At 59.0% G+C, this 26,668-nt stretch overlaps 2 protein-coding genes across 5 annotated transcripts in view; both read left to right on the forward strand.

Moving 5' to 3' along the window:
- Positions 1 to 7,414, forward strand: part of TIMM50 (translocase of inner mitochondrial membrane 50) — a 58,007-nt gene extending 50,593 nt beyond the window's left edge. For all 3 annotated transcript variants that reach the window (XM_075016205.1, XM_075016207.1, XM_075016208.1), the window contains exons 9-11: positions 4,233 to 4,389; positions 5,248 to 5,354; positions 6,386 to 7,414. In XM_075016205.1, the coding sequence (XP_074872306.1) occupies positions 4,233 to 4,389; positions 5,248 to 5,354; positions 6,386 to 6,487 (366 nt within the window). In that variant the 3' untranslated portion in view covers positions 6,488 to 7,414. The remainder of the gene's footprint in view (positions 1 to 4,232; positions 4,390 to 5,247; positions 5,355 to 6,385) is intronic.
- A 14,747-nt stretch (positions 7,415 to 22,161) lies between these two features.
- The window catches only part of DLL3 (delta like canonical Notch ligand 3), a 356,208-nt gene continuing 351,701 nt past the window's right edge, over positions 22,162 to 26,668 (forward strand). For both annotated transcript variants that reach the window (XR_012648465.1, XM_075016362.1), the window contains exons 1-2: positions 22,162 to 22,300; positions 23,500 to 23,742. Coding sequence is in view for 1 of the 2 variants with exons in the window: in XM_075016362.1 (XP_074872463.1) it covers positions 22,250 to 22,300; positions 23,500 to 23,742 (294 nt within the window). In the remaining variant the exon portion in view is untranslated. The remainder of the gene's footprint in view (positions 22,301 to 23,499; positions 23,743 to 26,668) is intronic.

Below are 26,668 nucleotides of genomic sequence, written 5' to 3' on the forward strand. Positions count from 1 at the left end.
TGTTTCTGAGTCGGAGAGCTTTCCCTTGGCTGACTTGATGCATTGGTTCTGCTTAACAAGAGGCCCCTGTCAGCTGTCCAGAAACATGCTGTCGTGTATGTTAATGTCAGTTTGTCTTGGTGGCTGCGGATGGAGAGGGAGGGGCCGTTCCTGCCTTTTTCTCTGTCCTCCAGTGAGTGATGGTACGTACAGCAGCTGCCTGCTGTCTCGTTGCCATAGTAGCAGAATGTGGATACCTACAATCGCTTCCCTGACCTTGTACTCCCCTGGGTCTGAATACAGAAGGCCTGGTTCTCTGTCACCTCTAGACCCACGTCCCCGGCTGAACATTAAACCTCTCCCAGGAAGGTTCGACCCATTGGGGGTTGTAGGCAGGTTAAAATCAGCCGCTGCTCTGCACCTTCTTCCCCTCGGGGCCCCAAGAACTTAAGGAGGTCCCTGTATGATGTAAGGGGATCCCCCCATCCCCATGAAATAGTCCATATCACTTTTACATCCAAGACAGCGCCCTGCCTCGGGAAAAGCTACTCTCCTTCCCCCACCCTCCTGCTCTGTAATTCTAACGCCTCCATCCACGCTCCACGATAGAGCAGAGATGTTTTACTATGCTATGGACCTTCTGTCTCTCCCCTCCACCCGGGCCCTCCCTCCTGCTCACCTTCCATCTGCTGCCCCGGGGTGGGCAGGGCATCCTTTTCTCTCTGTGTGTTTTGATTGTTTGTGGGGTTTGGTGGGGGCGGGCTGGGTGCGCAAGGAACAGCCCTGCTGTTCCCTCTAAGAGGCGGATGCTTTAGAACGAGCTTGCTGGTACCGTAGCGGGGGCTGATTTCCCAGCGGGCTGTTTTTTGTTTACAGCTGGAATAGCACAGAGGAGGGGACAGGGTGACAAATGTGGAAATCAGGTCAGGAGGCTGGGTTAGGCCGCCCCCCGCCCTCCTCACTGCTGGGGCTATTAAAAAAGCGGCTGGGTTAACTCAGCTTGTAAATCCATTGCCCTGTTGTCAGTTGTGTGCTGTTACCTCGCACAGTGATCTGGTGCTGCGATGCACATCATGAATACGCATCCCTGCCCAATGCCGGCCCTAGCAGGGAAAGCGCTTCAGACCATGCAGCCAATCACGCCACCCGACCTGACCCCCACCTTCTGACGCATTAGTCTCTTCCACCCGCTGTCTGAGCTGTGCTTCCAAGGAAGGGCATGGTGGGGTGGGGTGGGAACAGTGCAGCCTAGTGGGTAGTACGCTGGATTGGGACTTGAGACCCAACTCCAGTTCCTGTGTCCCCTGCCAGCCTTCTGGGTGACCCTGGGCAAGTCACGTTCCTGCTTTGTGCCTCGGTTTACTCATCTGTAAAATGGGACCTAATGCTATTGGTCTCCTTTTGTGAAGCATTTTAAGATGTAGGGATGTAAAATCCCATTTAATTAGTTGGTCTGACACCCAGGCCAGACTGCTATGCTTGGAGGCCGGACCAGCTGGGCAGCCCACACCGGTTTAGGGCAGCCGGCTGCCCTCGGCAGGCAGGGGCTGCTCCAGCACCCACAGCTTAACCATAACCAGTAAGCCTCATTCATTTAGGGCAGGAGTTTGCAACCTGCAGCTCTTCAAGGACATCTTTGTGGCTCCCGACGCCATAATTGCAAAGTAAAAAACACCCTCCTGGTTATTTTCAATAAATGGTGAACATCTAAGAGCCCAAAAATGAACTACTTGTATCTAAACAGCAAATGAGATGTGATCTCGGAAAGTTGGATAGCTCCCCTGGCTGCCCTCCAGAGGGAGAAGGTTCGAGAGTGAAAGTGAGGAAGACGGTGGTACAAAAACACATACAAAGTTTGAGGAAATAGGATATGTAATAAGTTTGTAAGTAGTCCTGCAGTAAGCACGGATCACATTACAAATCGTTGTATGTGCGCTGGTCTCATATTCACATGCTTTGCGGTTCTTGAATGACTGAGTTGCTTACCGATCTGGAAGAAATGGCTCTTGGTCTTTTGGTTGCCAACCCTTAGCTTAGGATGCGTCTGACCAGTTAAACTTTAACATCCTACTGCAGACTCCACACCCACACAAAGCTGTGCTAGGTGGCCAGGAATTCTGCCAGGGCATTTCTGGGCCAAGACTAGGCGTGTGGGGAGCAGAGACAGGCCTGGATGGGGGCTGGTGGAACTCCCATTGAGGCTGGTGGAAGTTCTGCTTAGGGATCAGGCTCTGAGCGTCTCACGTCCGTGGAAGGCAGTATCGGTGCTAGGAGAGAAAGCTCTGCCTTGTCGGCACCAGAAGGAGAGCAGGGGGGGGCCCTGGAGGCCTGAAAGTGGGGGTGAAATGCCCTTGTTCCTGCGGGGAGGTTTGTATCAGGTGTTGCTGTCTCTGCTAAACACCTCACCTCCCCAGTGCATGGCTCAAACTCGGCTTGTTGGACTCTGCTTTTCATCCTTCGCAGGTGATGCTTTAGTTGCAGCCAAGCCCCTGGGGTGAGTGGGCCAGGCTCCGCAGGAGGTCAGGCTGCTCTGAGGGTCCCTGCTGACCTGAAAGGCTGAGTGATTGGAGCGGTGCAGTGTCTACTTGGAGAGGGGAGGGCTTACGATGGGACCTTTACACCGCTCTTCAGTGCGAACGCTTGAAATCGAGTGAGTGGAGGGTGTCGCCCGTGTTCCCTGTCAGCTGCACACTCATGCGGCTGCTCAGGAGGGCTTCACATGCCACCCAGGTGATTGGCAGAGCACCCATTGCCAGGTTGTGTTTCTAGGGGTGGTGCACATGGCACATTCCTCAGTGTGCACAAAATTATTCTGCACGTGAATGGAAAAAAGCTGCCCCGGGGGAAAAGATTAGCGGGAACGGTGGTCCTGTCCCAGTGCTTCTAGTGAGTTGGGAAACACCAAGGTGGCTGCATTTCAGCAGTTCACTGCACACACTTAGGGCTGAACACGGCTCTGAGAAACAAGCGCAAGGCAGAGGCGGGAATGGAGTTCAGGCATTCCTGGAGTCCCATGCTGTCTTGCTGGCACAGTGGGACACCTGCCAGGTAGTCTGGTAATGTGCAGAGGGGAAATCTCCACTTGACGCAGCAAACTCTCTCTCCCAGGGAGCTGTGATGTCACTGGCAGGCAGAGGGTGGGGAGGGGGTGTGGATCTAACCAGCAGGGGTGTGTTATCCCAGCAGAGGGGGCAGCATCTTTCCCCCACCCCCAAGTAGAAGCAAGAAAAAGCTCTCTGTAGTAGTTGCTCGGAGCCGGCTGGCAGAGCAGAATGGCCTCCTTTCCCCTTCCCGTATTGCTAGGGTTTGCCTGGTACTTGGGGGGCTGTGATCTGGGACCCTGAACCAAAGCGGGAACGACTGCAGCTTGCCTGTCCTGCTGCAGATCCGGGTGCTGAGATGCCACAACATCATGGCCAGTGTCCCCTTTAAGCTGAGCGCTCGCTTGGGCAGCCATCTAGGAGAGGTTGAGGGGCCACCTAGCTGATTCGCAGAGCCCCCACTGCCAGCAGCATGTTTCTATTGGTGGTGCACCCCTGCCCATGCCTCGGTGCGTGGAACAAAATTTATTCTGCCCCTGGGTGGAGAAGAATTAAGAGGGAACGTTGGGCGTGACCTGTCGGGTGGAGCAGGTGTGGACTGGCTTGATGGATCCAGTCGTGGCGGCTTTCGCCCAGGGTGAGCCCCGGAGCTGTGCTGAGTCAGCGGCAAACAGCCCTCCTCATTTAGCTCCCGACGCAGAACAGAGGCCAGACGGCCTCCTTATGGAGGAGGGTGACCGGAAATACTGCAGAGCAGCTTGCAAAATCTCCCGTCGCTGGGGAGCAAAGTCCTAGGGTTCCCCTCTCCCTAACCTCCTGCCTTTGGCCTGGCACTGATCCATCCCAGCTGTAGCAAATCATTCTCAGCTATACCTGATTGGCTTGCCAGAGAGCCCTGCGGGGCTGGGGGACGCAACTGCCGGCAGGTGGCACACCCACCCGGCGGGCTGTGTCGGCCAGTGTTCTGCCCACCGCAGTAGAAACGCCAGGGCAGTCAGCGAAGAGGAGAGCTGGTTTTTGACTCGCTCCGCTGGCCAGAGCGGATCTGAACTGGTGGGGCGATCAGCGCGCCGAATGCTGCTGGTGGGGAGGGGACAGAGGCACAGCCCCGGCTGGGCAGGGGAAGGACCGTCTCCGAGGCCGCCCCGTGTTGGGTTCTGGGACCCCGGAGAGCGCAGGTGACAGCTTCTGTCTTGTGTCCCCACCCGCCAGGACATCTCCTGCCTGAACAGAGACCCGGCCAAGGTGGTGGTGGTGGACTGCAAGAAGGAGGCGTTCCGCCTGCAGCCCTTCAATGGCCTCGCGCTGAAGAAGTGGGACGGCAGCTCCGACGACAGGGCACTCTTCGACCTCGCCGCCTTCCTGAAGAGTAGGGGCGGCGGGGGCTCTCGGCACGGCGCCGTGAGGCCGTGGGAGGGGCACGGTGGCAGCTCCGTCCACCTGTGCGGGTGGTGGCTCTGCAATGGGCTGGGCCATTCCCAGCGGGTGGGAGTCCTGGGCTTCGCCCGCCCGCCGGGTGAGGATCAGGGCGGGTGCCAGGGGGAAGCCAAGGGGTGCGAGTGCACAAGCTACTCCTGTCAGTCCTGCGGAGAGCAGGTGTCCGGGCATCACACCCCAGCGTCCCTGGGACGTGCTGCATTTCTCAGAGGGGACTACACAGGGGCACCCCAAGAGAGGCTGTGGTCCCCCCCACTTTGGAAAGTCCCATCCGCTGTTACAAGTTGCCATCTGCCCGGCCCCATCACTCCCTCTTGCTAAGGCCCCGCCCCTTCCCCCAAGGTCCCGCCCTCTCGTCAGGCCAGTTGCTGAAGCTGCACACCCATCCAGCTGCCCAGTTTGAGGGAAGGGCCTAAGAGCAACCCCCACCCTGTATCCCTCCCCAAGGCAAATGGGGGGGGGTGTCTCCAGCTCCCCAGGCAGTTCTTACCCCAGCCCAGGTGTGTCTCTGCAGCTGCCAAGGCTGGGAACCAGAGCTGGGTCAGTAAGAGCTGTGCAGGTCACTGTGGGGAGCCAGGGACCCTCCACCTACCCTGGCTGGGGAATCGGAGGTCTGGGGATGCACAGGGTTGGCGGGATCTGAGCTTCCCCGCCCAGCTCTCCCTTGCTCTGCCCCTGCCCCTCTGACCCCAGTAGGACCATGCTGCTGCCACGCAGGCAGGGTGGTCCCTCTGCCTCCCGGCCCAGCCGATGCTCAGCCTCACCTTCCCCACCCCTCGCTGCCTGACAGCTATTGCCGTGAGTGGGGTGGAGGACGTCCGGACGGTGCTGGAGAACTACTCGCTGGAGGAGGACCCGCTGGAAGCGTTCAAGCGCAGGCAGTCTCAGCTGGAACAAGTAAGGGCATTGGGTGCAGGCCGTTCCTGCGGCGCTGGCCTAGGCTGTGGCCCCAGAAGGCAGGGGCAGCGTTGAGGGGTGTTCTCAGGGCCTTGGAGGGTGGGGGTTTGTTATACTCCAGATGTGGCTTCCCGTGACCAGATGGAAGCCCTGCTGGGGCAAACAGATCAGCACTGGCCTCGCAGCTTAGCCGAGATGGACAGGTTCCAGGGGGCGGCAGAGAGAGATGCTGGTGTCTTGGGCTTCCCCCATTAAAATGTGGTGAGATTCCCTCCCCCAGCTCCCACGGCCTGGGGTGGGGGTGGCTGTGGGAACCCTGGACAGCTGCTCTGCGGCAGGGAGGGAGCTGCAACAGGGTGAGGGCGTGTAGGACATGGGGGTAGGAATTGTACTTCTGGGGCTGTAGTGGCTTAGGGGTTTACGGGAAACAGCCATCCTGAAAGACGTACCCTGCCGCCGGGCTAACGCGTCCTCGCTGGGGTTGTACGGCTTTAGCGACAGCTGTGTCTAAGCCCATGTAGCGGTTACGCTCGTTAGCGAAGGAGAGCCAGGCTGTATTCCTAGAACGTGCAGCAGCTTGGTATTGTGCCCGTGGGGAAACCAAGGCGCAGAGTGGGGGGCAGTGCCTTGCCCCAGGCTGGCCAGTAGCAGAGCTGGGAGCAGAAGCCGGTGTTCCCACCAGCCCCTGAGCTGTGGTGCTGAACGTCTTGGGGCCCCGCGTAGTGCGTAACTCCGGTGCACTCGCTCAGCCAGGCTGAGGCACGTGCACCTTGCCCCCCCCCCCCCCCCCCCCCCCCCCCCCCCCCCCGAATTCTCTGTGGTGCTCCTTGCCTGTGCATCCTCTGAGGGAACGAAAACGCCGGCGTGGCAATGGGAGCCCGGCCCACCCTGTCGCGTCCTTCCCTTTCATGGCTGAAATCAGTCGTGAGCCGCCCCTGCCCTGGTCACTGGGGCATTCGAGCGGCGCGTGGCAGGAACTGGTGGTCTGGCGGGGTGGGCGTGCGCCCTGTCACGTGGGCTTTGTGTTGCAGGAGGAACAGCAGCGCCTGGCCGACCTGTCCAAGAACAAGCAGCAGCAGCTTTTCCTGGGCTCGCTGGCAAACCGGCTGTGGCCTCGCTCCAAGCAGCAGTGACTCTCCGGGGCCTGGCGGAGCAGCGGGGGCTGCGGAGGGTTCCCAGAGGCAGCGCCCCTGCAGCCAGGCTTGCCGAACTCTTGCTGCCCATGGGAGAGATTCCCATGCTGTGCTCTACGGTGGCCCGGCGGGGTCAGTGTGCCTGCAAGGGGGGAAATGGACTTCTCTCGGTACAAGAGCGAGGGGGTGGGGGAGGGTCCGTTCCTCATTAGCTCCTAGATCTCCCCCCGCCCCGGTCCCAGACCCGCCTAGCAATTCCTGTGGGGGAGGAGGAGGAAGCTGTTGCTCTGGTGGGCGGGAAAGGCCACAATGGTACAACACGCTCAAATAAAGGGTCATCTTTCTACAGGCGGCTCCTGCCCATGACTCCCCAGCCTCTGGTCCCGGCATCCCTGTGTGGAAGGGGCGACGGAGCCGTCCCCTCACTGCAGAGGGGCAGCCGGCGTAGCCCCCACAGCGCTGCGGGTACCACTGCAGGGCAGGGTGGCTGGAGGTAGCAGACTGCCCTGTCTGGGGCTTCGGGGCAAGTGGGCCCCGTGACCTGTTCCCTGCCGGCGGGGCAGGGCCGTGTGGCCCCACGCGCTCGCTGGCTGTAGAAACATTGTCACCCCCTTCAGCCCTCCCATTTCAGTGCTCAGCACGAGCCCTGTACACCAGGAGCAGAGAGTTCCTGACGTCCCCGGTGCTGCCCAGCTGCCCACCTCGCCGGGGGAGGGGTCGTTCCCTATCGCCCCCCCTGTTGTCTGGCACCCGTTTCCGCAGGACTCGGCCTCTTCCTCGACTGTGCTGACCTTTTCCCACTCCAGAGCTGGGATTGTCCGTGGCCTCTTGGGCTGCATCTCGGACTGGGGGAGGGAGGGCAAGGCGCATGTCTCCAGCCTGGAGCAGCATCCTTGGAAAGGATGAAGCCCAGGACTTCCACCAACAATAAACCCCCGGAGCTCAGGAGCCAAAACACCACGTCTTTAAATTGCTCAGTAAAGGCCCAGAGTGGGTGGGGGGGCTGCTGGGGGGTTATTGTCCTTTCCTGCAGCTGGAAGGGAGCGACTAGCAGTGACCCCTGGGGTTCATCTGTCAGTGCTTGTCTATTTTTGGAAGGGGAGGGGGAAGGACAGGCCCCAGCATGGGCGGGGTGGGGGTTGAGGGGGGTCCCCATGCAAGAGAGGGGTCTCGCCATTGGGGGTGGGCGCTGCTGCAAGCGAGAGCCTTCGTTTTGATTCAGGAAAGAGGCCCTGGTTCCTCTCCCAAACCAAGGGCGGATGGAAATGGATTGACGTGAGCACGAGCCGTTTGCTTCAGCTGCTGTGGCTGGTTGCTCCAATTCCTCCTCAGCCGGGACCTGCGGGCTCCAGGAGAGATGCCGGTGGGGAACGTGACTGCACCCTCATCACCTCTCTGCCTGGAGGGGAAGCGGGCTGGCATCCAGCACCCCTGCGTTAGCGCTCTGCCCTGCACTGGAGCGGTTCAGCCAGAGGCAGCTGCCTCAGCCGTCCGGCGCAGCTGGGAAGTCAGTTGAGACCTTATTCGCTCGTCACCGTAATTTTCTTCAGCTCTTGGGTCTGTTTCTTAATGGGATTAACATAATTTGGAGGTTGAATGGAGTGGTCGCCCCTTGTTTCCATGCTGAGCCCAAAGGAGGGGCTGAGCTGTGCAGCCCCATTTTCCTCCCGGGCCGGCTTAACGCAGCCCCCAGCCCTCCGCCGTGACGCAGCTGGTCTGTGCCCCTCAGCCAGGGATAGTTCATTCAGCTCCTGAGCTCCCCTGGCCGTTTTTTGTTTGTTTCCGCCTCCTCTGTAGAAAGAATCAGAAGAAACGAGGCGCTTCCTGTCAGGAACTGAGTCTAGCACTTTCCCACACGGGGGCTGCTGGGGAGGGATTTGGGGGGGGGAGATAAGCAGTCGGGTTGTTTGGAACATAAACAGGACATGGGCTGTAATGCCACCTTGCTCTCGCTGCTCTGAGACGCTGGGTTTAGAGTGAGCACTGACCGAGCTGGGGCAGTTTGTTTTTGTTTTGTTGGGTTTTTTCCTCCCCCTTCTCCAGGGTGGAAGGAGGAAGCAGATGCCTCTGGAGGCGACAGAGGGCGTGAAGCTCTGTTACTCCGCTCGGCCCTTCGGCTCCTGCAAGCTGCTGATCTCTTCCCAGCCCCAGCCTGGGGTGTGGCTTAGGAGCGGCTCCCTGCGTTCAAACCCCTGGGTGGAATCGTGGAATGCTAGAACTGGAAGGGACCTCAAGAGGTCACTGAATCCTGGCCCCTGCCCTAACTAAGACCAACCTCCATCCAGAGTGTCTAGACCATCCGCTAGGTGTCTGTCTAACCTCTTCCTAAATATCTCCCATGGCAGAGTGTCCCCATAACCTCCCTCAGCAGTTTATTCCAGTGTTTGACCACCCTGACAGTTAGGATGTTTTTCCTGATGTCCAACCTAAACCTCCCTTGCTGCAGTTTGAGCCGGTTGCTCCTTTTCCTCTCCTCAGAGGTCCAGGAGAACAATTTTTCTTCTTCCTTGTAACCCCCTTTTCAATACTTGAAAACCGCTATGAGGTTCCCCCTCAGCCTTCCCTTTTCCAAACTAAACAAGCCCAGTTCTTCCAGTCTTCCCTCCTCGCTCCTGTTCTCTAGACCTTTCATCAATCTTGTTGCTCTTCTCCAGACCTTCTCCAATTTCTCCACATCGTCTTGAAATGCAGGGCCCGGAACTGGACACGAGACTCCAACTGAGGCCCAACCAGTGCTGAGCAGAGCAAAACAATGACTTTGTATCTTGCTCACCACGCTCCTCTTGACGCATCCCAGAATCGCGTTTGCTCTTTTGGCAACGGCATCACAGTATTGACTCACGTTCAGCTCGTGGTCCACTCTGACCCCTAGATCCCTTTCTGCAGGGAGTCACTTCCCATTCTGTATGTATGAAGCTGCTTGTTCCTCCCTAAGTGGAGCGCTTTGCTTTTGTCCTTATTAAACTTCATCCTACTTCAGAAGGACAGGGAATGAGCAGCTTGCCTGGTGGGCTCTGGGCATCTCGCTACCTCAACCGTCCAACTCTTCTAGGGCCCTGGGAGAGATCCTACTTCAACTGGTTGTTCCACAGGGGTCAGGATTCAGAGCAGCCCCTGGGCCAGCTCTGGTTTTACTGGAGGACTTCTAGGAGGCCTGCGAGGTGATGAGCTTTCTCCTGCAAGCGGGGGGAATAGATTGTATTGACTTTTCAGCCGGAAGAGCTTTTCTGCTGGGTTCTCCTCTGCAGCCCCACACCCCCAACTCCTCCGCTGGAGTACTGGGGTGAGCGCTGACTGCGAGGCAGAGCGCACTCAAGGGAGCCACCCTGCAGCACAGCATCCCCCTAGGCCCCTTGGAGTCAGCGCTCAGGCTGGGACGTGGGGCTTCAGAAATTACAACGGAGAAGCCCAGAGGTGGCATAGGCAATCCACTGTAAGCTGGGCGCTCGGGGAACCACCCAGGAGAGGGTCGAGTGTTGTTTCTAAGCTGCTGCACGTCACCTGTGTGCCTGTAACAAAATTGGTTCTGCCCAGGGTTGGAAAAGAGGAGCGGGAGCCCCATGCAGTCTGGGGTAACCTGGCAGGAGCCTTCCGTGAGCTGCACTAGCAGTTGCTGTCTCAATCCCGAGTGCGCAGCTCGCAGCCCCTCTGCTGGATGCTGCTTTCTAAACAGAGCTTTTGGGTTTGCAGCCCCTTGTGACCAGAACAACAGGAGCAGGTGCGGGGGGGGCAGGGGAGACCAGCCCCGCTCTAGTTAGCTCAGCCCCTTTCCCCTAATGCCGCAAGGTTGGCTGCTCTAGGGCTGTTCTCAAGGAGTGATCCCCGTTCTCTGGGCTGGGGGGCAGCTGTCGTGATAAGTGATTGCGCCTTGGTGGTTGGGGCCCAAGCTGCCCCATTCCCCTGGTGGTGGGGGGTGAAAAGAGGGTCTTGGACCAGGTCAAACAATTGACAATGGAGCCGGGGTTAGGAGGGCTGCAGCTTGCTGAATGTGCCAGGTGCTGCCGCCACACCTGCATGCTGCCCAGCTGGTCCCATCCAGTGCAACTGGAAGGGAAACTGAGGCATGGCAGTTTTGTGAGCCGAAGGTCAGCTGGTGAGCCACAAATAGAACCCAGGCCTCCTGGGTGCCCCACAGAGCACCCTGAGCCACACAGCTGCTCCGCCCTGCGACTCCCCCCTTCCTCTCTGCTGGTTGTGGCCAGGGCATTGGGACATGCTGGACCTAGTGTCCAGGCTGGGGCATTCACGGGGGCGGTTGAGCCCAGCTGGCTCCATATTCCCCACACTGGGAGCAGCCTCGTCCCAGCAGTTGGGTGCTACGGGGTGGTGTTGGGGTCCTGGATTCCCTGGGGTGCCTCAACTGTGCTCTGGCAGGCAGGGCTGCCCAGGCACCTGGGATCCTGCCCCAGGTTCATGCAAAGGGGCTCCTGCCCCCATCCCCCACAGCTGCAGTTCAGGTACCGGGGCTCAGAGCAGGGCAAACCACCAGCCCCTCACAGCCGGCTCGCAGGAGTGCAGCAGTTGGCCATTGCTGCGCCAGGAGGGGCCCTGAGCCAGGCAGGGGTGACTGGGCAGGCGGGGGAGGAGATGGCTGCCACGGGGGGGATGGGGCATGCGCCTCTCGGGCGTGGGTGAGCTCCCTGGCGCCCCAGGCCTGGTCGCACCCAACGCTGCTCTGACCTCGACAGAGCTCCTGGCTCCCAGCCTGCCAGGCTCTTCCCGCCTACCCCAGCTCGGGGCACCCCTCCTACCCAGCCCCTTGTGGGTGAGAGGCCCTGCCCAAGCGGGAGCACCTCCCAGCTCCCCCTTCTCACCAAAGGGCCAGCTGCCCCCCAACAGGGCCGCTCGCCCTGGGCTGCTGCAGGAGGGAGCCCTCTCTTGCAGGACAGGAGATGTCCTTGCCCCGGGCGGGAAGCCACAGAGAGTTTGGTGCCCCGGTGGATCCCAGTGCCCTGCAGGCCTCCCCCAGCACCCGGCCTTAGCCCCACATCTTGCAGCATGCGGCCTTGAAACAAACCCTCTAGGGGCTGGGGTGGGGGTGGAGCTTCATAAGATGCTCCGCCCGCTCCTGCCCTACGGGCTTGGCTCCGCCCTGAAAGTCTTCCAACTCTTGCAAGTATTTTCCTGGAGGTGGCGAAAGGGGGCGGAGCTCCCCTCCAGGCTCAGGCTCAGGCCGCGGTCTGCTCCTGTGGTGCTGGGGACATACGGGGATGCCTCAGCCCCAGAGCGGTTCCCCCCAGGCTCTCTGCAGCCCCAGAGGTGATGGGTGCAAGGATTCCTGCGGGGGGAGGAGGGGGCTGGCCATGAGCCCCTGCCCCTCTCCTACCCCCGGCCGGCTGCTCCTGTGGCAGTGCCACACAGCTTCCTGTGGGTTATTTTTGGGGGGGGGGGTGATGCTGGGGGGAGGTGCATGCAACCCCCTGTACCCCTGCCGTGCATGGCCCATGACAGCACCCATGACATTAGGGACAGCTCCCCGCTCCCACCTCGGTTCCCTGTAGCCTCGGGCCACGGGTTACATCCACCTCCTTTGTTTAGGGGGAAGGGGAGACTCCAATGCAGGCTGAGGTCTTTCCCTACTCCTCCAGCTCGTCCCCCTGCAAACGCTCGGCCAGCAGATGCGGCAAGGGCAGCGGAACCAGCCTCCCTCCAGCCCCGATTGCTCTGGAGATCAGGTCCCTGGCCTGGGCTCTGAATTTGAAGGAGCAGTACAAGCTGTAGCTGGATGGGGACTGACCAGCACGGCTGGCACTTGGAGAGGAGATGCCTCCTGGCCGCCTGAGGTCGTTCTCCCCTGCCCCCGCCTCCCCCACTTGTCCGGCCACTCCTGCTCTGCCTCCCCAGGTGTAGCTGCAAAGGGGAGCCAGAGTCCAGCTGGCTGCAGTGGTGGCAGGGGGGTTACCCGCCTTGCCCCTAGGCAAGAACATCACCTTGCTGCTGCACAGCCAGGCAAACTGGAGGGGAAACTGAGCATGGTTATGTTGTAACAGGGGTCATCCAGGCCACACCCCCAGAGTGACCAAGGGACGGCCTGGGAGTCCCACCAGGGAGTAAAGTGCCCCACCTGGCTTCTGGGAAGGGCCAGATGTCGGTAGCTGCAGGGGGTGCGGCAGCCCAAGGATGACACCTCCAACTACAAGTGGGGGAGTCCCGGGGGTGATGGGGGCCACTGGGCCCAGAGCGGCACCCAGAGTCCTGTGCCCTTGTGTTCTTCCACCCCAGCCTAGGTGAAGTAATCTGCACTGACCACTAGACACCCCACTCCCCTCCCAGGGCTGGGGTTAGAACCCAGGAGTCCTGGCTCCCAGCCCCTCCCCCCCACTCTAACCACTAGGCTCTGCTCCTCCCCCTGAACTGGCAATAGAACTTAGGAGTCCTGACCCCTTATCCGCCTCCTGCTTTAACCTTTACCCTTTCCTTCCTGCCCCCGGGAGGGCAGCGTGGCTAATCCGTTTCACAGCAGTGTGTCGCTTTAAGAGCCAGGCTGCACAGGGGCTCTGGTGGCATGGCGTGTCAACCAGGGTGCAGCTGGCTCTGGTGCCAGGCCCTGCCCAACTGATTTATATTTTATTCTTTGCAGTTTCCAGGCCCCCCCCTGCACCCCCCCATGGGCCAGCCAAGGTCTTGTCTCATTGCTTCCTGTTTGCTGGGGCGGCGTGAACAGGCTTCCTGACCCTTTTGCCATGACCTCACCCCTGCACCCCCCTGGCCTGTTCTCCGGACACAGTGCAGCCCAAGGCTTCTGAGAGGCAAAGTCCCAGGGCTTGCATGGGGCAGAAGGACAGCAGCGTGCAAGGCATGGGATCTCGCACGAGTGTGCGAGGCAAGTGCTCAGCCTGGGCTCAGCTCCAGGATCGGGTTTCACAGGGAGGGAGGTTCGCAGGTGGGAGAGCCCCGTAGTCACTGCAGGAATTCATGGGGGCTTGTGCAATTTTTTTTTTGTGGTACTTGTGGGCCACATGTTTTTTAAATATAAAGGAGTTCAAACCAGTCATGCAACAAGTGTGCATGAGAGAGGTTCGTGGAAACAGTGATTGGTGAAATGAGTTCGTTGTAACATACTACGAATTTGTACAGTAGGAAAGGTGTTGCAGAAATTACCTCGTGGGATCTTGTTGTAATATTGAAAGTGAAAAACGATAGTCTAAGATATTTGTCCCCCTTGCTTTCCTGTTGCTAGCAGCCAAGCGGGCATGCTAGGAAATGTAGTCCCTTCTCTGCTCCGTGGCTGGCTCTCTTGGCAGGGAGCTGGCCAAGGAACTACAGTTCCCAGGGTGTTTTGGATTCCCCATCATGCCCTGCAGGCTCCCCCATGCACAGTGCAGCAGGGAGGAAGGGAGAGAAACTGGACGGGGGGCGGGGGGGTGTTGCACCTTTCACACCTCCCTGCGTACAGGCCTAAGTCGGTACTGGTTTCCCATATAGGTTCTTCCAGGTGGGCGCCAGTCACCCCTTTGCCGTCTCTTGGGGCAGCTGCATGGACCGAGCTCCTGGAATCGCTTGCTCCCCGGCAGGTTTTCTAACCCTTCGCCCATTCTTTCAGCTCTTCTCTGTCCCCTCTACAATTTACCAACCACCCTTGGCACTGCGAGCGGCGTTCCCTGTAAGCTGAGCGGCTGCCCAGGACAGCTTCAGGTGCCGCCCAGCTGATTAGCAGAGCACCTGTGTTCTCCTGGTGGTTCACGTCTGCCCAGGGTTTGGTGCTTGGAACAAAATGTATTCTGCCCCAGATGGAAAAAATGAGAAGGAATGTTGACTTTGACCCCTTGTCGCGTTGCAAGGGAGATGGAAGACCAAAGCAAGCAGCCTGGAGCCTTGTACGCCCTGTGGAGGGCAGGAAATGCTGCTGCTCAGCCAGTGCCAGCCCTGGGGGCTGTTGGGTGACGCTCAGGAAACCAGGGCGATGTTGGGTGAGCATGTGTGGACCAGCCCCAGGTGGCTACTGCTGACCCTTTCCCTCCCGCTGTGTCATTCCAGGGAGCCTGCCAGGCAAGAGCTGGAGTGACGCATGGGGGAGGCAAAGGGCTGGCTGCCCCGCCCCATGGTTCCCAGGATGGCAATGGATGTGCAGCAGTGAAGCTGGTGGGTTTCCTCGTTGGGAAGGTTTCTCCTGCCATTGCAGGGGAGCTGAGCGGTGCGGGTGGGGGAGGGAGTAAGGCATTGCTGGGTAGTGTGGGACAGAAGGCATCAATGCCTAACTCTGCCACTGGGTGCCTTTGTGGACTTGGGTGAGTCACCTCCCCTCCCTGGGCTTCAGCAGCTGTAAATAGGCAGGAGAGCCTTTCTGGTGTCTGGATTGTGAGCTCACTGGGGTTGGGGCTGCCTCTTGGGTTGTGTGGGCGGCGGTGGCACAAGGGGGGCCCTGATCTCTAGCCTTGCACCCTGGCCTTGGTTCTCGGTCTGTGTTCCTGATCTCAGCTGGGCCTTCGCCGTGCTGCAAGAACGCCTCACGATCCGTGTTCCCTGGAAGCGGAGCACTGGGGGAACCACCCAGGAGCGATTCAGGTTCCCCCAGCTGATTAGCAGAGCGCCGGCAACGTGTGTTTCTACTGGTGGTGCATGTCCACACAAGCCTCAGTGCATGTACAAAAGTGTATTCTACCCGGAGATGGAAACAATTAGAGGGAATGCGGCTCACAATACCAGCACTGCTCGCTAGCTGATTCCCTCCTGCTGAACCCAAATGGGAACATTCATCGTTGTATTGCAGGCGCATCACGGAACCCCAGTCACGGACCAGGACCCCAGCCCAGAAGATGGAACCTGCCCCCAGTCTCCAGTTACCTGGATGCAGACAGGAATTGTCTCGGCTGCCTCTGGAAGGTCGGAAACTCCGGGCAATTTCAATCAATTTTTTGCTAAGTGGATTGAGTTGAGAAGTTCCCCTGACTTCTCAGGCAGGGGCAGATCTCCAGCAGGCCCAGGGACCAGCTCTCCAGCTGGCATCAATCTGAGGTGCGGAGTCACTCCCCTGGCATTGGCAGAGCCCAGCTGAGTCTACCAGGGTGGGACTTCGCCTGGAAGGGCAGACACTGTGCAGTGTGGGTTTATTCCGTGTCCCAGGCTCTGGTTCAGTCCAACTCAAGTACCTGCTGCTTCCCTCGTCATGCCTGTGTGATTCAAAGCCCACATACAGACACCGGCAGCTCAGCGTCCGGGGAATCCCCAGGGAAGACCGGCTGAGAGAGCGTCTGGCATTGGTTGGTGGGTGGCGTCTCTCCCCTGCCTGCCTTTCGAATACCCTCTGATCCCTCCTTGTCCCGGCCATATTTTGACTTCTCCAAAGCCGGGTTGTTTGGACACAGTCCCCTGCAGCGGTGTCTCTAATGAGGGCCAGGTTGGCTGTTTCCCCGTGGCCTGTATTAATAGTCACACATGGAGCTGGCTGGTGATGGGCCCCACATGGGGGCACAGGGAGGGGACAGGGTGCCAGTGTACCCTGGGAATTGGCTGGCCCTAGGGAGGGCACATGCTGCAGCTCTCAGCCTTCCTGGTCCCTGCACCCACGCAGCCCAGCTGGGCCTACACTGCACCCTTTGGAAGGGGGAACCAGGCTCCCAGCGGTGGCCAAACGTGCCTGCTGGCCGGCAGTCACAGGCAAGCGTGCAGGGTTCCTCCAGCCCTGCCATCACCCTCAGCGCCTCGCTGGGAACATCAAGCCACAAGCAGCTCCGTGGCCCTATGCAGCTGGGGTCAGGTCCTGGCTGGTGTCAATGGGTGTTATTCTACTGGCATCAATGGGGCGTCTCGCCACTGAAGTCAATGGGACCCAATCCCTGGCTGGTGTCTATGGGTGTCACTCTGTTGGAATTAACAGAGCCTGGCTCCTGGGGGGAGTCTACTCACCCCAGCTCCATTGGTGTCAAGGGGCCAGAGCCCTTGTGGGTTCTCCCGTGTTACACCTACACGGACACGTTCCGGTCACTGCGCGGTGCATGGGAAAATGACCCTGGTTTTCCATGACAACAGGAGTTCACTTATGCCCCTAGGGCCAGCCCCTCCACTGGTGTAAATGCTCACAGCCCGCAGTGGAGTGATGCTGAATTACACCACGGAAGGGATCTGGCCCGTGAATCCTCCCCACTGCTCTGTATCAGCTCCTGGCAGGCACAGCTGCAGCAAGGGAACACTGGAGCGATCCCTGGAGGTGTAATGAACCCCCGGCCCGAAGCCTGGGATTGGCCTGTGGCCCCCGGCTCCCAGCAAGCCCAGCCAGGTGTGACTTTCAGACCCTTGGTGTGACATGCGGCAGGGTGTTACCCGGCTGGGGCCCACCGAGGGGGCGGGTGGGGGTTGACCTCTGTGAAAGTTTCCTGAGACAACAGGTCCATGTGTCCAGGTGTGAAAAAGTGTGTCTCCCATTCAGCTGCGCTGCCTGGGGCCGGGGCTGCCATTCACTCCCACCCCACGGGCACAGGCAGGGTTTTACAGACCCCCCGCTGGTTCTCGCGCCTTCCCTGCTGCCTGCGTGATGCTCTGACACCTCCACTGCCAAACGGAGGCTCCTGGGAAACCCATTAGCCCCGGGAAGGCCCCAGGCAGGCATGGGCCCAATCCTGCAGAAAGGTATTGGAGAGATTTTATGAGTGGTGGAGATTGTTAATTCCACTGCAGTCAATGGGGCCAGAGCCACAGTGGGCGTGAACGGGGCCAGGTCCCCACCTCGTATCAGCGGATATCACAGCATTGGAATCGTTCGTGCCAGATCGCCGCTTGGTGTCAGTGGGCATTGTGCCCTTGGGCTCAAAGGGCCAGATCCAAGCTGGTGTGAATGGGGGGTTTCTCCATTGGGGTGAATGGGGCCAGGTCTGCAGGGGGCGTGAATGGGGCCCACTCTGCTGGGTGAATAGGCCAGGTCTGCAGGGGGCGTGAATGGGGCCCACTCTGCTGGGTGAATGGGGTCAGGTCTACAGGGGGTGTGAATGGGGCCCACTCTGCTGGGTGAATGGGGTCAGGTCTGCAGGGGGCGTGAATGGGGCCCACTCTGCTGGGTGAATGGGGTCAGGTCTACAGGGGGTGTGAATGGGGCCCACTCTGCTGGGTGAATGGGGCCAGATCCTAGCTGGTGTGCATGGAACCAGGTCTGCAGGGGTTATGACGGGGCTCACTCCATTGGATGAACGGGGCCAGGTCTGCGGGTGGGGTGGGGAGGGTGTGTGAATGGGGGTCACTCCTTGGGGTGAATGGGGCCAGATCCCAGCCTGGAGTACATCAGCCTATCTGCTTCCAGCCAGCCTACGCATGAGCCAACCAGCCAGCTCCCAGCTGGTGCAAAAGGGTGTCGCTCCATTGACATCAATGGGGCCAGAGCCCAGCTGGAAAGGAGGTGTGTGCCTAAAACCTGCCAGGAGTGGGGCTAAAGGAGGCCAGAGCCAGCCTCCCTTCGGCCCACCCCATGGGCTGTGCCCTTCAGTCCAGTGCTGCTGCAAAGGAGCTGACTATTAACTGTGTCCCGAGGCTGGCGCGGGAAGGGATGCCCCCGGGTGATTGGCAGGGGAGTTGTGGGGCTGGGATTCTGCCTGGGGCGGGGGGGACATGGCTTGAGGGCACAGCAGCCCTGGGGGTGGAGCAGGCAGGCACTGGGGCAGGGTAGAGTCCTAGGTGGCATGGGGAGGGAGGGCACAAAGCCTGTTTTGTGCCTCTGATGGGGAAGCTGGAGAGGCCTGGTGGGCTGATCATGGGGGGGGGGGGGCACAGCTGACCCCCCCCACCCCATGAAATCTGCTGCCAGATCTGCCCTGAACCCTGCACCACGGCCAGGCAGCCGGCTCCACACATCAGGCCAGGGGGAGAGATACCACACCCAGCAGCTTAGCTACAAAAAATCCCTGTGTCAGCCTCTCCCCACCTCCTGCCTTGCCAGGTTCTGCCCTCTCAGCCTGCCCCACACTGATGGTACCTAGTGCAGGGGGAAGGGGAAGGTGCTGATTCCTTCAGGGGAAGGAGCCCAGACCCGGACGGGGGGCACAGCTCCAGGGCTGGCTGGCTTGCTCTGTATCCATGATGGGCGCTTGCAGGGGAAGAGGTGGTATGACCCATTTTACATCTGGGGAAACTGAGGCACGGCCGGACTGTTCACCCAGCAAGGGCTGATCCAGCGCTTTACCCACTGGGCACTGCAGCCTGTTCAATCCCAGTCTCAGGCACCTGAATACCTTTACCCCTGCAACTCGTGGGGAGGAGGAGGGGGCAGCTAGGAGCTGGGGCGAGCTGCCCCGGGAAGGGGGAATGCCAGAGGAGCGCAAGAAGAGGATGGCTGAGGAGATGTGGCCGGCCCAGGGGCTGCAGGTCATAGGATTGTGGGGGCTGGGCCAGCAGCTGGTAGGTACCTTCCCCCCAGCAGAAGCCACCGCCCCAGCTCCAATCAGCAGTAACCCCCTGCCCCCCTCTTTGGCCAGCTGTGGGACAATGGAGCCAGTTGCTTAGCTCAGCTGCTCTGTGGGCAGGAGAGAGGACAATGAAGGGAGCTTAGAAACCCCCTCTGCCCCGCCCCCAGCTCACCCCACATGAAAACAGCTCCTTGCAACCACTGGGCCACACCTCTGCAAGCGCACCCTGCCATTTCTGGGGTGCAGGGCTGGGGCTGGCTGAGCTGGGGCACCTGTGAAATCCCCCCCCACACCAAAAGTGCCCGCCTGTTGGCGGCCTGGGCTGGGCCCCTCTGCGGCTGGGTCCGGCAGGGAGGGAGAAACAGGGCGGCGATTTCTGAACAGCTGGTGTTGCACTGAACCCCCCTCCCCCCAACCAGCCTGATGGGCCGCTTTGCCCTGGGACTTGCAAGGCCTGGTGGTCCAGGAGGGCTTGTGTTTCAGCACTAAGGCAGGGGCTGTGGATTAGCATACAGCTGAGGCATCCCCGCTGCTGGGACCGCTGCCGTCTCCGTGAGCACCACAAAGCAGGGCCGGAGGGGCCAAGGCCGAGGAAACGCCATAGGGGTTAAGCTGGCTCCCCCGCAATCCCCCATGTCCTATAAAGGCAGGCACAGCAGAAGGCACAAAGATTAAGCCGGGCTGCAGCAAAGGGCGTCTGTTCAGGGATGGGTCCTGGCAGAAGGCTGGGAAGCAAGCCGGGTGGATCCGGGTCTCCCCACCCCAACACGCTGGTTGCAGCATAAACCAGTCATGCCAGCACTCCCACGACCAGGAGGGGTGCTCTGTCCTGGCCGTGTGGCTGGCAGCGCTTGGGTTCTGATAGGCGGGGCTTTGCCCAGGAAAACGTATCATCTAAGATGCCAGAGGACTTCTTGTTGGTTTAGATGACACAGACTAACGCTGCTGCCCCATCTGATACGGCAACCCAAGCACGGATGGGGCTGTGCTGTGGCCTTACCCCAGATTTTTCAATGGGGAAACTGAGGCACCTGACTTGTGCCAACAAGGGAAGTCAATGAGGAATAGAACCCAGGACACCTGGCTCTCAGGCCCTCTTGCACTAACCCACTGTCCTCACCATGCTGGGGAGAGAACCCTGATGTCTTGATTCCCACTCTCCTGTTCTAACTACTGGCCCTTGCTCCCCTCTTGAGCCAGAAATAGGACCCCAATAGGCCTGACTCCACATGCTCTGTGCTTCTCTTCCTTGTGTAAACTTAGGGCTAATAATGCCCCCTCCATCTCACATGGGGGGGGGGTTGTTGATTTAAATGAATGAGTGCTTGGAAAGAACCAGAATTGCCCCTCCTCCAGCCCGGGAGGAATTCTGTATTTTGCCTGGGGTTAGACTCAAGCATAGTAAATAGGAGGACCATGTATTGAATGAAATGGCTCAAAAGAACTGCTGTCCCGCTGCCTGTTCAGTGAGCACTGAAAAAGGGGGGGCAATTGGCCCAAGAGCTAAATGATCTCATAATGGAGATCCCCAAGGGGCTGAATTAAGGTTGTTCGGGCGTCCTTAACTCTGGCATTTCCTGATTCCGAAGTGGTGTGCTTTGCGACCTTGGCGTTCTTTTAACATAGATTATGTTGGATGTCATAATGTAGAGGATGATGGACAAGTGTTGTGCCAAATCTGATGCCATTCAGGACCTCACAGGTGGTGGTGGTTGCATGTGGAGTTTAACATGGCTATTCCTGGTCCAATCCCAGACCTTTCTAGTATGTAAGGGAGGCAGTAAAATACAGGTGAAGCCAGGACATTTGGAGGGTTGGGGGGAGTGAAAAAGATATGAAGAGAGAATTGTTTTTGACAAAATTTGTGCTGGAAAATGATAAAACAAGGCTTAAAAATGCTGCTGGGAGACCTGGGAATAGAATGCAGGCATCCTGGCTCCAGGTGTAGAAAAATTTTAAAAGTGCCTTATGCTTTGGGGTGCTTCAATTATTAATGATTATTAATAATCATTATTTTATTCCAGCTCCTAGACACCACAGTCAGAGACTGGACCCTGCCCAATGTGTCAGGTGCTGTCCATTTTTATTGCTATTAGGTGGATTACGGTAACACCCAGGAGCCCAGTCAGGGAGCAGGCCTGTGTTGTGCCAGGTGCTGTGCATTTTTACTGTCTGATCTTTCAGAGGTGCTGGCCACATTCCCAGTTCCTGTCCATGATCAGGGGCTTGGAAACCTGGCTGTGAAGGGAGATTGTATGAGATCTAGGGTTGTTTGTGTGGAAAGGAGCTGCTCAGAGTGGATGTGCCATTAGCCTATGGAACTCACTGCCCCTGGATGGTGCAGAAGCATGGCCTGCAGAACACCCTGCTGGGCCTCACCTAATTAATTCCCAGCCATTCACAGCACCTGGGTCCCTCCCAAGTCACGGGGCTCAGTGCTAAGGGAGCCACATGAAACTAAGGAGGTAGGACTAGATGAATAACAACCCCCCACCAATGTTCCCGCTAAGTTTTTCCATCTGTGGGGGGAATGAATTTTGTTCTGTGCACCAAGGCATGTGCCGACGTTCACCACCACTAGCCCTGCAAGCTGCCAGCTGTGGGTGCTCAGCTAATCAATGGGGCAGCACCTGTGTCTCTCCCAAGCTCAGCTTACAGGCTGCTGCCCGCCAGCCCGGGAGATCCTAGCAGGGATGGTTGCAGAGAAATCCAGCCTCCTGCCATCAGGATTTCAGCCCCTCCCTAGCCCGAGTGGGGAGCTGAACTGTGCCACTGCAGCCAGGATCTTCCACCTTCCTCTGCTGCGGGAGGCCTGATGCCAGGCTAGAGGGGCCTCCTCTCCGACCCAGCCTGGCCCGTCCAGCTCAGCGTGTCACCCGCTGGGTGCCCCATAACCAGGGCTCAAATATCCCTGTCTGCCTCTGTCTCCTCCCTGCCCTGCCCCTGGAGAAGCAGGACTGCTGGGGGGGCTTGGCCGAAGCCCCATGGGAGAGGGGCGGGAGGGGGTCCCTTGGGCTGAAGCTCCTTTGATTGCCTCCCCCCACCCCGCCTGGGGTGGCCCATGGCCGGGCTCTACCTCCTCCCCCGGAGGGGCTCTGCTCCCCGCCCACGAGGCGCCCCCAAGCCGGGGGAGGCTCAGGCTGAAGCCGCAGATACCGCAGGGGGCGCGGGCCAGCCCCAGCTGCTGCTGGGGGCGGGGTCGGCGGGGGGGGGGCCCTGCCCGGGGAGGGGGAGCGCAGGGGGCGGGGCTCCCGAGCCGGGTAACCCGACACCCGGCGGCGCCGGCGTTTAAAAGCCCGAGGCGGCGGCTCCGCGCTCAGCCTGCGCGCTCCCTGGCCCAGCCCGTGCGCCTCCGGCTTCGGGCTCCCGCTGGACTAAGCTGCAGCTCCAGGGACCTAGCGCCGCCGGGCACCTGCCGCCTGCTGCCAGCCCCATGGCTCCCCTGCTCCTGGCCGGCTTCCTGGCCCTGCTCGGCGCGCAGCTGGTGAGTGCCAGCCCGGGGCTCCTGGGGGCGGGCGGGCCAGAGCCTCCCCCTGGGGGTCGGGGGGCCCGGGACCCCGCCACGGGCACAGGACAGGGGCGGCCAGAGCCTCCCCCTGGGGGTCGGGGGGCCCGGGACCTCGCCAAGGGCGCAGAGCCTACGGCGGGGGTGCGCGGGACCTCTCCCCCGGGGCAGCGCGCAAAGACAGGGAGTGGGGACCCCGGCCTGATGCAAGGGGCGCTGTGCCCGCTGTGGGGGGCATCCCCCATGGTTTCTCCGAGGGGCCGGCGCCCGGGGGGCGGTGACCTCTCCGGGGGGGGTCTCTAGCGGAGTTGGGCGGGGGGTGCTGGAAGCGGGACACTGGGCTGCTTCGGGAGCGCGGCGCTTTAGGGGCGGGCCCACAGGGGGGCTGCGCCCTGGGGAAGGGCCGGGGACGCCCCTGGACCTCTCCGAGGGGCTGGGCCAGGAGGCGGCTCTGCGCTCCCAGAGGGGCTGGCACCTCGGGAACTCTCCACCAGCCCCGCGGGCTAACCTGGGGCGGGGATCGGCTCCGGGCTCACAGCAAGAGCTGCCAGGACTCAGAAAAGGGGCCCCTCTCTGCGGGCTCGGGGGAGGGGCCTGTATCCTGGCACGTGTGGCTGGGGGGGGTTACCCTGGGAAGGGGCCGGTCTCGGCCGGGGGGGCGAAAGAAACTCTCCTGCAGGCGGTGGGGGTACGGGATCCAGGGCTGGGAGCACCACAGTTTGGGGTGGGGGGTGGGGTTACTTCTTTTCCAAGACACTTTTGCGCCGGGTTGGGGGGGGGGGTGTTGCCCTGGTGAATGGGTGGAAATTTCTCGGGGGGGGGGGGATTAACCCTGGCACGGGGTGGGGGAGTGGGGTGGCAGGGGAATTTCTCGAGTGGGGCAGGGTGTGTGCCCCGGGGGGGGTCAAAGCATGTGAGTTGGAGGGGGGGCTTCAAACTAAGGAGGGGAGGTGGCGGGGGGTGCGGAGGTGTCAGGAGGCAGTTTCAGCCCAGGGAGGGCCAGGATGCCTGAGCGCATGGTCTCTGGGTGGGTGGGGCAGAGCCCTGGGAGGGGTCAGGCTGTGGGGTTTCGGGTGGGGAGCGGTGTGGCAGGAGGGTTGAGCTGTGGGCCAGGGGGCCCCGGGGTGGGAGGAGGCAAGCAGGCTCCAATGCTAACCCTGCCCCCCTCTGTCCCGCAGGCCCAGCCAGCAGGGGTGTTTGAGCTCCAGGTCCACTTATTCCGCACCAGCGCCCGCAGCCTGTGCCCCGGTGCCAGGCCCTGCCGCCTCTTCTTCCGCGTCTGCCTCAAACATGCCCAGGCAGTGGTGTCCCCCGAGCCGCCCTGCACCTTTGGGGCTGCCCTGAGTGACACAGTCCCCGCCGACCACAATGCCGTGGCCACCAGCGCGCCCATCCGCGTGCCTTTCCACTTCAAGTGGCCGGTGAGAGCCCCTCCCTGGCACCCTCCCCTGCCCCTGTACAACCCCTCTACCCAAATAACACCCCCGCCCCTGTTACCTCATCCCTTGTCCTCCCCTCCCGCCAGTGGTACACTCTAGTGATGATGACAGTCTCCAGGTGGGGGTGGGACCAAGCGTGACGGGGCGGAGCCCAGGGCACTCGATCCTCAGTGTTCCCTTGACCATGGTGCTGGGCCCCACCCATCTCACTCACAGCTGCCATGGCAATTCAAAGGGGCCTGGAACTCCTGCTGCTGCTGCTCTCAATGTATCAGTGGTGGTGGCCAGAGCTCTGGGCCCCTTTGCCTCCAGTTAACCTCTTTTCCACCCCCCTGTCCAGGGGCCTGATTCACTCCCACTAAACCTCCCCTCACTGCAATTATACAACCCCATTGTACTTCCACATCCCCAGCCTTTCCCCGCAAAAACTAAGAACCTCCAGACTGGCTCAGACCAACGGTCTAGAAGGATAACGGGGCAAAGAATTAGATTTCATTTGCCAGCATCTGGAAGGTGATAAGTAACAGCAGGGATGTGTCGACAGAAAATCATGTCAAACCAATCCAATATCTATCTTTGATAGGATAAGGAGTCTGCTGGCTAGGGGGAGGCGGTAGATGTGGTATACCTAGACTTGAGTGAGGCATTTGATACACTTTTACATGACCTTCTTATCAGTTAGCTAAGGGAATACAACGTAGATGGGGCTGTTATAAGGTGGGTGTGTAACTGGCTGGATAACCATTGCCAGAGAGTTATTAACGGCTCACGATCCTGCGGGCAGGGCAGAACAAGTGGGGTTCTATGGCGGTCAGTTTTGGGGCCAGTTCTGGTCGCTATAATCTTTGATTTAGATAATGGCATAGAAAACACGCTTATGAAATTGGCGGATGGTGCCCAGCTGGGAGGGGATCTGGACAGATGGGAGAAATGGTCTGAGGTAAATAGGATGAAATTCAGTAAGGACAAATGCAAAGTGCTCCACTTAAGAAGGAACAATCAGTGTCTCCCGTACAGAATGGGAAATGACTCCCTAGGAAGGAGTGTGGCAAAACGGGATCTAGGGGTCACAGTGGACCACAAGCGGAGTATGAGTCAGTGTGACACTGCTGGGAGCGGGGGGGAGCAAATAACTCTGGGCTGCATTCATGGGAATGTTGTGAGCAAGTCATGAGACCTAATTCTTCCGCTCCACTCTGTGCTGATGAGGCCTCAGGTGGGGGGACAGTACTCCAAATTTTAGGAAGGATATTGGAGAAGGTCCAGAGAAGAGCAGCAAAAATGATTCAAGGTCTAGAGAACATGACCTGGGAGGAAGGATTGAAAACTGGGGTGGTTAAGTCTAGAAAAGAGAAGTCTGAGAGGGGACATCAGAACCAGTACCTAAAAGAGTGTTACAAGGAGGGAGGGAAAATTATTCTTTTTAACTTCTGAGAATAGGACAAGAAGTAATGGGCTTAAATTGCAGCAAGGACTATTTAGGTTGGATATTAGGAGAAAGATCCTAATTGTTGGGGTGGCCAAACACTGGACTAAATTGCCTAGGGAGGTTGTGAAATCTCCATTGCTCAAGATATTTAAGAGCAGGTTTGATAAACCTCTCTCCAGGATGGTCTAGCTGGTGCTTGTTCCTGCCATGAGGACTGGATTCAGTGACCTCTCAAGGTTTCTTCCAGTTCTAGTGTTCTCATTCTTTGGTCCCAGAATCCTGTCTCTGATAGTGGCTGGAGGGAATGAACAGAACAGAGCAATTTATCATGTGATCCGTCCCCTTTTGTCTATTCCCAGCTTCTATCTGTTGGCTGTTCAGGGACCTTGAGAAGGGGCTTGCATCCCTAACTCTCTTAGCGAATAGCCATGGATGGGTCTATCCTTCAGGAATCTCGCTAATTTTTTTGGGAACTCTTGGCTATCATAACGCCTCATGGCGGTGAGTTCTGCAGGTTGAGTCTACGTTGGGTGAAGCGGTATGTCCATGTGTTTTGTTTGAAACTTGATGCCCATTGAGTATACAAAAACCAGCATGTCACCCCATAATGTGAAGGGGTAACTAACACTTCCCTAATCAGAGAAAAACAAGAAGTCTTGTGGCACCTTATAGACTAACATTTTAGAGCATAAGCTTTTGTGGACGAAGACCTGCATGAGCTGGGGGGGGGCGTTTATTTGCAAATCTGACTCCATTTATCATGGATTAAACAGACTGGGAGTGGCTCACAGCTTACAAAGGCAGTTCCTCTGCTCTGGGTGCTAATATCCCCCCATTAGATTCTGACAAAGGCTCACATCCCCCTGTGTGATCTGACTTGTTTTTTCCTCTTTTGATAAGTACTGTTGGTACTGGGCCATTTCCACCTTGCTGAATAGACCTTGCCAGCTCTGGCCCTCCCTCTTACTGGGATCCCACTCTCTAAATACCCCTCTGGAACTACCCCTGCCGCCCACTCACGCATCTGATGAAGCGGGTCTTTGCCCACGAAAGCTCATGCTCCAAAATATCTGTTCGCCTATAAGGTGCCGCAAGACTCCTTGTTCTCAAAGCTACAGACTAACACGGCGAGCTCTGGTACTTCCGTAGTCACTTTCTCCATCCAAGTCCTGATATTTTTGGATCTCTCTCACATCCCCTTAGCCATCTCTTTTCCAAGCTGAAAGGTCCTAATCTTTCTAACCTCTCCTCACATGGAAATTGTTTCATCTCCCTAAACCTTTCTGTTGCTCTCCTCGGCACCTTTTCCATTTCTCATATCATTTTTTTTGAGATGGGGCAATTGGAACAACAGGTACGAGCCAAGATGTAGACAAGACGTGGGTTAATATAACTGCATGCTAACTTCTGTCTTATCTATCACTTTCCTAATGGTTCCTAATAGTCTAATCTGGCTTTTTATGACCTCTGTGAGCATTG

This window comes from Carettochelys insculpta, chromosome 22 (assembly GCF_033958435.1).
Source record: "Carettochelys insculpta isolate YL-2023 chromosome 22, ASM3395843v1, whole genome shotgun sequence".
NCBI classification, from domain to species: Eukaryota; Metazoa; Chordata; order Testudines; family Carettochelyidae; genus Carettochelys; species Carettochelys insculpta.